Raw genomic sequence first — 12,154 nt, forward strand, 5'->3', positions numbered from 1 at the left:
GTCATGACATTTATGATGAAGGAAAGACATTTTCTAAAAGCTAACTAATGAAAGCAATGGGTGGAACAGAGATTACTTTTCCTGCCCATAATCAGGAAGGCTGTTCCAAAGTGCTGAGCTCTAAGTAACAGATTCACAAAGGAAAGAGAGGGGAGTGTTCAGGCCAAGGTAAAAATATACAGTCCAAGTGCTGGGGCCATGTACTCTTCAAAAAGATCAAGGTCAGGAAAGACAAAGAAATGCTGAGAGACTGCTCTCGGTTAACAGAGACCAGAGACATCACAACTAAATACAATGTATAATCCTAGACTGGATGTTGGACTAGAAATTTTTATTCTTTTGGTCTGGAAAGGGTATTACTGGACAACTGGCAAAATCTAAGTCAGAACTGCTGATTAGATAATAGCATTGTACAAATCAATGCTGATTTCCTGATTTTGATCAGTATACAGCGATGATGTGAGAGAATGTCCTTGTTCTTAGGAAATATACACCTGAAGTATTTAGGGGTAAAGGGCCATGAGGTCTGCAAGGTACTCTCAAATGTTTCAGGAAAAACACACATACCAAACATGGTTAACTGTTAGCAGCTGGGGAATCTGGAGGAAGCATCTTACAACTCTTCCGTAAGTTTAAAATAATTTTTTTAAAAAGTTTCCAAAAAATGTTTTAAATGCTATTCGGGTAGGAAAGAACAAAGTGTATCAAGATGAGCAGCCTCCCAGGCCAGGCTGGCGAGGCATGCGTATGTGTGGAGTCACGCAGAAAACACTGGAAGGGCAGGTCAAGAAAATAAAGTGAGAAAATACAAACATTCAAATTAGATTGGATTTTTGATTGAACAGCCTGTGTTAAGAATCATCAGTGAAATAAGATTCTGAAAAAAAGAGGTTTCTAAGACCCTAAGTAAATGGGTTACAAGTGCTGCCTCCTATATGAGAAGTTTAATCACTAAAGGCTTTAACAGTCTTTATACAGAAATGGTTGTCAAAGGGGATGTAAGTGTTTTTATTCACACCCACTGACCCTGTCTGCACATAGAGTGTGAACTTGCCAATTTCACGGCTGCCTTTTCATAATTATGTATCAGATACAATGAATGAACCACTATCACTCAAAATTTACTACCAGAATTTAAAAGTATTCTCCATTATAGAAAATTTTAGGTGAGTCAGGATTATAAAAACAAGGAAACCCGCCATTATGAGGAGTAACTGAGTGATTTACACGTATTTATTTTGAAAATGAGGAAAAGAAGTCTGCGGCTAAATCTGAAAGGATTTTAGTTGATCAAGAAAGACTAAGAGCAATACTAAAAAGAGAAATGCAAAGAGAGAAAACCAATTTCCATACACTAAAGATCCAGAAGAAGGTAAAATCTATATCAATTAATGCTGAGCAGAGATTAACATATTTTAATTCTTTTCTTAGAGGGGGATGTACTCCTAAAGGTTTGCTAGCAAGGTATGATTGTTTCCACAATAATTTTGTCTATTTTAAGAGAACTGAATACATTTTTATAGCAAATTATTTCTTCCAGGATTTGGAATAAGTGGCATTACAATAAAACACATATGTTTGGACAGTAAGATAGTTAAAAAAAAAAAAGGAAGAAAATATCAAAATAGTAATAATGATAACCAACAGGGGAAGGAAACAGGAAAAACATTTCCTTAAATGCTTATAAAAATAAGAATAATGAAAACAATTTTCTCTTTGGGTAGTAGTAGGAGGCCATCTTATTTAGCATGGAAGTAATCACCTCTGAGTTTTGGAATTAGGGTTAAACTTCTCAATTTATAAGCTTAGTTGCATATTATAGAGCCTTCCCATTAAAGATGGCTCACCACTAAAAACTGGTCCCACAAGAAATGAACGACCAGAAAACACACAAGGGGAAGGCAATCCATATATTCAGATTATCAGGCAGAAAAAAAGTAAAACAAATGCTGATTTTGTGATACTTACTAAAATTAGAAATCTTATTAGAGCTTCAAAAAGAATGTATGATTCTTCCAACTTTGTCCAAATAGACTACGTTTTCCTTTTGAAGCATACAAAAAGCAGTGCCGAGGAAGCCAGAAATCTGTCCATTGAAACTCCAGAGGCTATTATTGGCATTCAGTAGGCTAGGTTTCACAACAATGACTTGACAAAGCCTTGACACTAAAAGTACTTATATCTGCTGTCAATCACTCACTCCTTGACATGTCAAGTGCACATCCTTTCAGGGACAACTTCAATCAACATTAGCACTCAAAATACAGCACACAGTGTCACTGCTTCAGAAATGAGAGGAAAAATAAAATGTGCTAGGATGGCAGGAAATGGCAGAAAGGCATTCCTCTTTCTAGGAGACCACATTCAAATGGAAAATGGATAAAAATCACCGAGCAAGTTGGAAGGCTGAAATCAGCCAGTTTATGTGAATGGTTTTTTTTTCCTGGAAAAATATTCTCTTGCCATATATCCTACAAGAGAAAATTCAAACAACACATCATATAAGCTGACAGGGGTCCATCCTGTAACGAACCTTGGATCTCTGGCTGTCCACAGCATGCCAGGTTATTGGAACCTGGGAAACAAAGCTAACTGGGGGGGAGGAAGAGAGGCCTCAATGTGGTTCCAAGACATGAAAAGAATCTGAAGGAACTGTGTGTGTCACTCCACTCCTTTCTCATGTACTTTTCTTTTTTCTCTTTATTTTTTTTCTCTTTAACCTTGTTCTCCCTTTCAGGCCTTCCTCTCGTTTTTCTCATTCTCTTAGGAAAGCAGAGTGAAAGAGCATGAGTCCTGGAGTGAAACAGTGCTGGGTTCAAATCTTTACTTATTAGTTATAGATAACTTTAATTTTTCTAAACCTCATCTTGCACATGTATAAAATATGATCAATAACCTACAATTTACAGAGTTTGCTATAAAGATTAAATGACATAATATTTATACATAAAACATTGGCACAAGGAGGTATTCAATATACATCCGTTTCTCTCCTCTCTCCTCTGATTCTGTTGCTTCTGACGTGGCAAAGAGCACCCATGTGCTTTCTTGGCCTCATGGAGGGAACTCAAAGGAACAATGCTGATCTGTCTTCAGAACAGTAGAGGAGAGATGACCTACTACAAACATCAATTTGCTAGTCTTAATTTTGATTTGGGGGAATCCTTCTACTCGCGTTTGTCAGCTGCAACAAAGGATTATCCAAGTTTGTAGCCTAATCAAATTACATTAAAAAAATACGCTTTGGAGGCATTATACAAGCTTAGGCCCCAGCAGAGTTTATAAAAAGTGGCAGATGAAGAGCAAAATTATCAAAAGCATTTCTTTTACTCTAGCCACAGGCAGTTTTCATTACTATGGCCTGATGAGCCATAAAAGCTAAAGAAATTGGACATATTTTTTGGGGGGGAACCCTAATTTTTAAAAATGTAAGGGCAAATGTAAACAATGCTTTGGGCTAGCATTTATTTTAAGTGCCTTTCACTAAAATATTTTTTGTCATGTTTTCGATTGCCCAATAGGTAAGCCCGGTATTTGAAGCCTGATTATTATTATTATTATTATTATTATTATTATTATTATTTTTGCTGACTCCAATCACTTTGCAGGCTTCTCACTCCAGTAGAACTGAAAAGACCAATGGCCTTGTGTGGATGCCCTACGCAAGAGGGAGGTAAGGTTTGTGACGTCCAGGAAGTACATGCTTCTCTGACTGAAGGAGGCAGATTCCTACTTTAGCCAAGTTCAACACATAATTGAGTATATAGAACTCATATACTCTTTTCTTTTTCAATTGGTATCCTTGCCTTTTTTTGCCCTTTATTATACGTGTTATTAAACTTCAGAGCCAAGAACTGCCAAAAGCCACAAAGCATTCATTCCCCTCTGAGATTGAAAGAGGGAATGAAACATTTTCATTTTCATCTAAAATAGTGACTGAAGTACTCACATTTCATGCTAAACTAATCTACCTAAGCACACAGGTGAGAAGCTACTTGGCAACAGCGTCAGAAAAGAAAGTCCTCATCACCCTGGGCAGTTCACACTAATAATTAGGAAGAAAAAAGGAAAGCTGTGAATTACAATGAACTAAGACTAAGTAAGTGTCCATGTTGGATTAAAGGATTTGAGTTGTCAGTTTGATGTATAATGAATGCAAAAATCAGCCATTTAGTTAAATGGTACATGGTATAATCGCTTTGTTCTGCATTAAACTGCTGAAGCTATCAGAGTGCCTTTAGTTTAGCAACTGTTTACTATTACACCACCCCATGACTTCTTTTAGACGCTGTATAGCCTGCATTATTCCAAATTTCAAATCTGGAGCTTACACAGTAATGTTAGTCTAGTTGAAATAGTTCATCAATTTATGTGTGAATATAGAAAACAGGAAGACTGCTCTTAATCACAAAGGTAATAAATTCCTAGATATCGCCGGTGAAAAAATTAAAAACCAAGAACACAAAAAGCCCGCAAAAATCTTTAAGAATAAAGTAGTGTTTTCTTGTAAATAGTTTTATTTTAGTAATTCGGACTTGAAAAGTATTTTCTAATCATATGCCTATAACTACAAAATGTCCCCCAAACAGCTTTCTTGTTGAAGAACCTAGAAATGTTACTGGTTAGCAAGTGTACTAAGGTCTCCGTTAACACACGAAAGCAGAACAGGTACCAATTCCGGTAAGCCTGAAGCATGTCATGTGACTATACTGTTATTGTGGGTCGGTCTATGAAAAGAAGAAAAGGCAAAAATGACAAGAGAAGCGAGTTGAGAAGGTGCTGGCAGTCAACAGGGATTGAAGAAAAAGAAAACAATATCGTGAGGATATACGGGGAACAGATTTGACTAAAAGATTCAATCACCCCAATTTCATAAGGTTGAAGCCATATATACTCACTGCTATTGCAATTCTTCCAAGGACATGCTCTGGAATTTTTCTATATACATCCAAGGATCCCCCTGTAGAGACAGATATGTTGCATTATTATAAATAAAACTACTAGAATACTGCACTGGGCTCCTCCTCTGCGCATTCACTGGGAGAATATTTTTTTCTTCTCTTCTTCTTACATTGCGCATTGGATGTCTAGGGTCGAATTGGTTTTTAGTCCAATTTTCTTTATGACATAATAGCATACTTCCAGATGAAGCATAACTAGCTATTTCCATTTTATTTCCAAATGTATAATCACATACATGTAAAAACTCAAAGAAACTAGTCGAGGGCAGGCTACAACTCTGTATTTTAATGTAAAATTAAATACATACACAAAACTAAAGACCAACAGGTCAATCACATTTAGGTATGTACTTCATGTGACAGTTTTCTCGAAGGTAAACCAGGACGCTGTCTTAGAAATTTCAAATTAACTAAACAAAGGGTGGTGAATATAAGGTCCAAAATATACATAAAAAACTAATAAAGTAAAATAGTAATATTAACATCTACCTAAATGAACGTTATCCTTCAAATTAAGTACCAAGACAAGCAATCAACCTATTCCAAAGATACTCAGTTCAAAATGGTTTGGATTTTGTCTGTTTTACAAATTCTCTTAGATATCACTTCGAAAACCACTTTATGAAATAAAAAAAAAACCAATCTCCTTGTATCATAATATTTTTCACTAAAATGGTATTCACTAACATCTTTCATCTTTACCAAATCCAGCTTTTAGCAGTTCCAAAAACCAAAACCATTAGACTGCAAATAGAAGGAGGACAAGGCCATGCTGTTTACTCGTTTTAGGTTTTCATCAACCTGAAAATGAGCATAACGAGCAGATAGTAGCTATTTGATAAATATCTGTCAAATGAATCAACAGATAAACTGAAGTCCACGTGAACTTCACCAGATAGGTACAGTCAGTCTGAAAGAAGGGACCACAGCAACAGTAACATCGCTGAAAATAACTGCACGGCTTTCCCAGGGAACTATTTTAAAGGAACCAGTATTCACTCGGAAGTACAAATTTGGGTATGGTTGTTACATTTTCAATCTCACACAAGTAATATAAGAATTTCAGAAAGATACGCAAAGAACCACTACTTCACTCATATTAATGATATGATCATATGAGAGCTATTTAGCAGCATGTAATAAACTTTCCTTGAGTCAAGTTGAGGTGTAGTCTTTCCGTTCTTTTTTAAAAAAGATTTTATTTATTTATTTGAGAGAGAGAAAGAGATAGAGAGAGAGCACAAGCAGGGGGAGGGGGAGAGGAAGGAGGAGACTCCCCGCTGAGCAAGGAGCCCGATGTGGGGCTCAATCCCAGCAGCCCAAAATCATGACCTGAGCGGAAGGCAGACGCTTAACTGACTGAGCCACCCAGGCAACCTAGTCTTTCAGTTCTATAATGGAATTATCCAGGATATTTGAGACATAATTTCCATTTCAATCAGAGGCTACAAATCCATATTTAACTACTTTACTACTGGATGATTTGTTAAGTAAGTCTCATACTACTGGATGATACTGAAATGGAGCATGTTACTCTTTTGAAATGAAGTATATTTCACAAATATGAATATTTTATATGTCAAGTTTTCCTAAAAAGTTATTTCTCCTATAAAAACAAATGATATCTATTGCATACATATAAAGGTACTGACTTTGTATTTATCCTGTTTAAAGCGGAAACACTATTCTGACGTGTAGTTTCCAGATTCTTACGAGAAGCTGGAAAACCACGGTATGGCTCAACTTGATGCTTTGGCTCTGGGTGCTACCCAGGAAGATAATGAAAAAAAGACACTTCTGAAATGAACTGAACCATCTTTATCTACTAAAATAGCATTTTTATTATAGGTGCAATAAAAGTGAAAATATGGTAAGAAAACTCGGGTGCCTGGGTGGCTCAGTCGTTAAGCGTCTGCCTTCAGCTCAGGGCATGATCCCGGCATTCTGGGATCGAGCCCCACATCAGGCTTCCTCCGCTAGGAGCCTGCTTCTTCCTCTCCCACTCCCCCTGCTTGTGTTCCCTCTCTCGCTGGCTGTCTCTCTCTCTCTGTCAAATATATAAATAAAATCTTTAAAAAAAAAATTTCATGTTCTCATTGATCTTTCAAATGAACTGGCAACTGCAAGAATAAACAGTCTCAAGAAGATACGCTTTCTGCGCCGGTATTCGGAAGACTGACAAATGCAGCGTACTGGACCGGTCCCTTGTGAAGTGAAAGGAAGCTTGAGTGCCTCAACCGGAGTGCAAATCCATTCACATACACTATGGAAGAAGTCCTGAGACTTTTTTTTTTTTTTACATAAGATGTAAATCAGGGTTTAATTAGTTAAACAGACAATCAATAGTCAACAAGCTAAATGGAAAGGCCAAAGAGTCCATTACTACCCTTATTGGTAGAACAAGCCAAAAAAGAATCTCTTTTTGAGGTAGTCCACTGGTTTCTGTAAATATCCATTTAATCTCAGTTATAGCCCACTCTCCTCAGCCATCCACATGGGTGAATCTTTATGTAGTGGCTTTGTGTCATCACATTCATCCTTTCCTTAACATAATCATTAGAGATAACTGTCAGAGGCAAAAAAAAAAAAAAAAAAAAAGGATCTGGCAGATCCACTCAGAATCAAGAATTCCTATTAAGCTTAATAAATTCTCTTTGTGCAATTAAATAATTCTTAGGCTAAAAATGAGAGAGTTTTCAGTTGAATGGTCACCGAGTTTCACTACCACTTCTATCCCAAAAAGGCAATTCCTAGACTCTTCAAATCACCCAACGTTAGTGCTAGAGGGACATTAAAGATTAGTCCAGTGACTTTATCTGATAAGTGGGGGAAACTGAGACCCAGGAAGGTAAGTTTTCTAGTCACGGCCATGAGTCAGCTGATGGTAGGGCTAAAGAAAGGTCTCAGCCTTTGAACTCCCAGAACTGCAAACGTTTAAAAGGTTTCCCCATAACATCATAGAGCCTGGGATCACATGTGAACTTTCTTACTGTTTAATGTAATGTGGTATCACCATTACACACTCAGATAGTTTAGCTGGTATTCAAGGATTTAGAAACTCTATTTTGCACAATTGGTTTGAACCTTTTATTCATGATTCTAAGGGGACATCACTGGTTTGCTCTCTGTGACCTGTCACTTCCCTGTGTTCCCTGGCCTTAGACCACCCCTAGCCAGACATTTCATTGCATGCCACTATCCACCATAGGAACCGGGAGGAAGAGTGCTAATAGATTAGGAAAAAACCCCATCTCAACTGTCAAACCGGATGCTTCTCTGGATGAATTAGGGCTATCATTTTCATGCAACTAAGCCTTGGATTCATGGCATAAGGTCTGTGCTTAACCTAATACGGGGCTAAAATATAAAGCAGTGTCTTGCAAGTAGGATAAACACAAGAAGTAAATGAAGGAGAAGCAACAATACTGTCATATTCATCCCAAAATTTTCATTAAAATGACCATGGTTATTATCAAAACTAATAAAATTAAAATCTGGAACCACAAGCAAAAATTTCAGAAGCTCTTTTAGCCTCTGTTAGTTGAAAAAATAAAGAGCCCTTTCTTTCAAGTACTCAAGGGAATACTTGATACTCCCTTTCTTTCTCCACAACATGGGTTTTTGGGGAAAAAAATGTATTCCCAGATGGCAATCCAAAAATGCAGGCGCCTATTCTGAGATGCTATAGTTGAGCATTTCTGAGGAGATTGTTTTTCTCAATGAGAAGGTGTATCATGGCTCTCCTTCCTTTAACCCTTCCAAAGGCATCCCAATTCAGACTGAAACACAACTTCCTTACATCCCTACACAATCTAGCTTCTGCTTACTTCTCTGGCCCCCTTTCCAGCCCTAGGGCCTCTCATTGCTACTTGCGAGTCACTCCAGCCTTCCTGTGGGGCCTTGATTATACCACGCTTGTTCCCACCCTGGTGCATTTATACCAGATACTACATCTTCCTCGAAGATGTTCCCAAGCCGTCCCTGAGTGGCTCACTGACATTAAAGTCTCTGCTAAAATGTCACTCCCATAAAAAAGCCATTCCTGACCATCCTTTCTAGCCCCTCTTCTATAGTCATCATCTGCCCTGCTTTATGTTCTAACGAGACTTAGCCCTCTCAGAGAGTGTACTGTGTTTCTTCTCAGCCTCCCCTTCCAGAATTTAAGTGCCATAATGACAGGAATTAAGTCCTATTCACTACTGCATTCCCAGGTTTAGAACAGCGTCTGAAGGAAAGTGCTCAATAAATACCTGGAAATAAAGGACTAATATGAGATCAAAATAGTGAGAGTTTACACTAAAGGAAGGAACAGTACTAGGGTTGGGAGAAAGTTGTCAAGAAGTTTAACTGCAATGGGAAGGGTAGAGAAGAAATGATAGATGGTGGTACATAGTTTTTGGTCCACATATTTTTGGGGTATATTTTACTGTATTCTAGACAAGGAAGAGCCAAAAAAGAGAGGGTGACTGGTGGAGAGAACTCCACCCAGTGGATGCCCATGCGGAGGGACTGACCTCATGCAGCCCTGCATGTGCAAGGAGGGTCAGGTGCACGTGTGGCTGAGCTACAGGTGGAAGCAAATGAACTGTGAGAGCTCATGCCTGAAAGTCTACATAATCTCTCAAGGACGAAGGACAAGTTCAGATCTAGGAAAGGGCAATAAAATCTTAGGACAGTTGATGTGGTAAATAACAGAAAGATGGGAATTGGAGAACAAACCTCAAAAAGTGGGAAATTTTCATGTTCAGGGACTGATTAGCATGGAGTAAAGGGAAGCTGCCAAGGAGCAGTGAGAGAGGGGTTTTAGATAGCTCAAGTCTAGAAAGGAGTCTTCTCAAAAAAGACAGTTCAAAATAGACTGTAAAGTGAATGTTTTAAGGTAAGGACTTAAAGTATTAAAAATGTGTCATCTTTGGGGCACCTGGGTGGCTCTGTCAGTTAAGGTCTGACTCTTGGTTTTGGCTCAGGTCATGCAGGTCATGATCTCAGGGTCGTAAGACTGAGCTCCACATAGGGCTCTGCGCTCAGCAGGGAGTCTGCTGGAGATTATCTCTCCTCCCTCTCCCTCTTGCTTCTCCTCCTGTTTACTCTCGCTCTCTCTCTCTCTCTCTAAAATAAATAAATAAAATATTTTAAGAAATAAAAGGGAGTCCTTCAAACTGAAGGAATTTCAGAGGAAAGCTACTAGGCAGTAACTCAAATCCACACAAAGAAAGACAATACACTGGTAAAGATTACTATACAGGTAAATATAAAAGACAAGATATATGTATTCTTTGTAAGTCTTCTTCTCCTAACTGATTGAAAAGAGAACTGCACAAAAGCAATAAGTGTAAATCTGCATTAATAAGCATACAATTTATAAAAATGTAACTTATATGGCAATAACAGCACAAAGGAGAGGGAAAGAATAGAGCTACTTGAAAAAAGTTTATATTAATCTGAACTCAGTTGTTACAAGTTAAAATGTTAATTATAATCTCTAGGAAAACCAAAAATATAACTCAAAAAATATAGTAAAAGAAACTACAAGAGAATTTAAGCAATAGATTAAAAAAATATCTATTTATCATAAAATAAAGCAGTAATGGAGAAATAGAGGAACATAAAAGATGTATGGCTTAAAGAAAACAAATAGTAAAATAGCAGTTATGAACCCCACCTTGCTGGTAATTATATTAAAGATTTAGTTATTATTTTAGAGAAGGGAGGAAGGGCAGAGGGAGAGGGAGACAGGGCGCCTAGATGGCGCCCTGACATTGGGCACCATCTCATGAACCCAAGATCATGACCTGAGCTGAAACCAAGAGTCAGACATTTAACCCACTGCACCACCCAGGCGCTCCTGGTAATCACATTAAATGTAAATGAATTAAATACTGACAGATTGGCAGAACAGATTAAAAACTGACCCAACTCTATGATGTCTACAAGAGATGCACTTGAGATTCAAACAGGTTGAAGAACAAACAAGAGCAAAAGATATAACAAGCAAATAAGAATCAACAGGGAGTTGGGATGACCATACTAATATCAGGCAAAATAGACTTTTAGACAAATATAGTGACTAGAGACAAAAATATTTTATAATGATAAAAGAGTCAATCCATCATGAAGATATAACAATTACAAACACATATGCACCTAACAACAGAATACCAAAATATGTGAAGCATAAACTGAAGTGAAGGGAGAGATAGACAACCAAAAAATAATACTTGGAGACTTCAATAACCCACTTTCAATAACAGAGCTATACCGAGGATCAACAAGGAAATAAAATACTTCACATTGTAAATCAACTGGACCTAACAGACATCTAAAGAACATCTCACCCAACAACAGCAGAATACACTCTTCCGAGGTACAAATGAAACACAGAACAGACAATGTTAGGGCATAAAACAAATCTCAATAAATTTAAAAGGACTTAAATCATATCAAATATGTTCTCTGACTTCAAAAGAATATTAGAAATCAACAACAGGAGGACATTCAATGTGGAAAATGACACAATTCTAACTGAAAATGGGTCAAGAAAGAAATTACAAGGGATTTCCTTTGTGGGGAATTAGAAAATACTTCAAAATAAATGAAAATGAAAACAGAACACATCAAAACTTCCAGGATGTAGCTTAAGCAGTACTTAGAGGGAAATGTATAGCTGCAAATGCCTACATTGAATAAGAAAGATCTTAAATCAGTATCCTAACTTTGCACCTTAAAAAACTAGAAAAAGAGTAAATTAAACCCAAAGCTAGAAGAAGAAATAAAGATTAGAGCAGAGATGAATGACATAAGAGTAGAAAAAGAGGCGCGCCTGGGTGGCGCAGTAGTTAAGTGTCTGCCTTCAGCTCAGGGCGTGATCCTGGTGTTACGGGATTGAGTGCCCCATCAGGCTCCTCCACTATGAGCCTCCTTCTTCCTCTCCCACTCCCCCTGCTTGTGTTCCCTCTCTCGCTGGCTGTCTCTATCTCTGTCAAATAAATTAAAAAAAAAAAAGAGTAGAAAAAGAAAGAAAATCAAAGAAACCAAAAGTTAGTTCTTTGAAAAAGACAAAGTAACTGACCAACTTTTAGCTACACTGACCAAGGAAAAAAAGACAGAAGATTCAAATTACTAAACTCTGGAATGAAAGAGGGAAAATCAATACCAACTTTACAGAAATAAAAATGATTATAAACGAATACTAG

At 37.5% G+C, this 12,154-nt stretch overlaps 1 protein-coding gene across 4 annotated transcripts in view; it reads right to left on the bottom strand.

Annotated features, from left to right (window-relative positions):
• The window catches only part of MAP2K5 (mitogen-activated protein kinase kinase 5), a 253,900-nt gene that overhangs the window by 146,259 nt on the left and 95,487 nt on the right, over positions 1-12,154 (bottom strand). For all 4 annotated transcript variants that reach the window (XM_019809540.2, XM_002928839.4, XM_002928838.4 and 1 more), the window contains one exon: positions 4,899-4,960. In XM_019809540.2, the coding sequence (XP_019665099.1) occupies positions 4,899-4,960 (62 nt within the window). The remainder of the gene's footprint in view (positions 1-4,898; positions 4,961-12,154) is intronic.

Source organism: Ailuropoda melanoleuca, chromosome 5 (assembly GCF_002007445.2).
Source record: "Ailuropoda melanoleuca isolate Jingjing chromosome 5, ASM200744v2, whole genome shotgun sequence".
In the NCBI taxonomy this organism is placed as follows: Eukaryota; Metazoa; Chordata; class Mammalia; order Carnivora; family Ursidae; genus Ailuropoda; species Ailuropoda melanoleuca.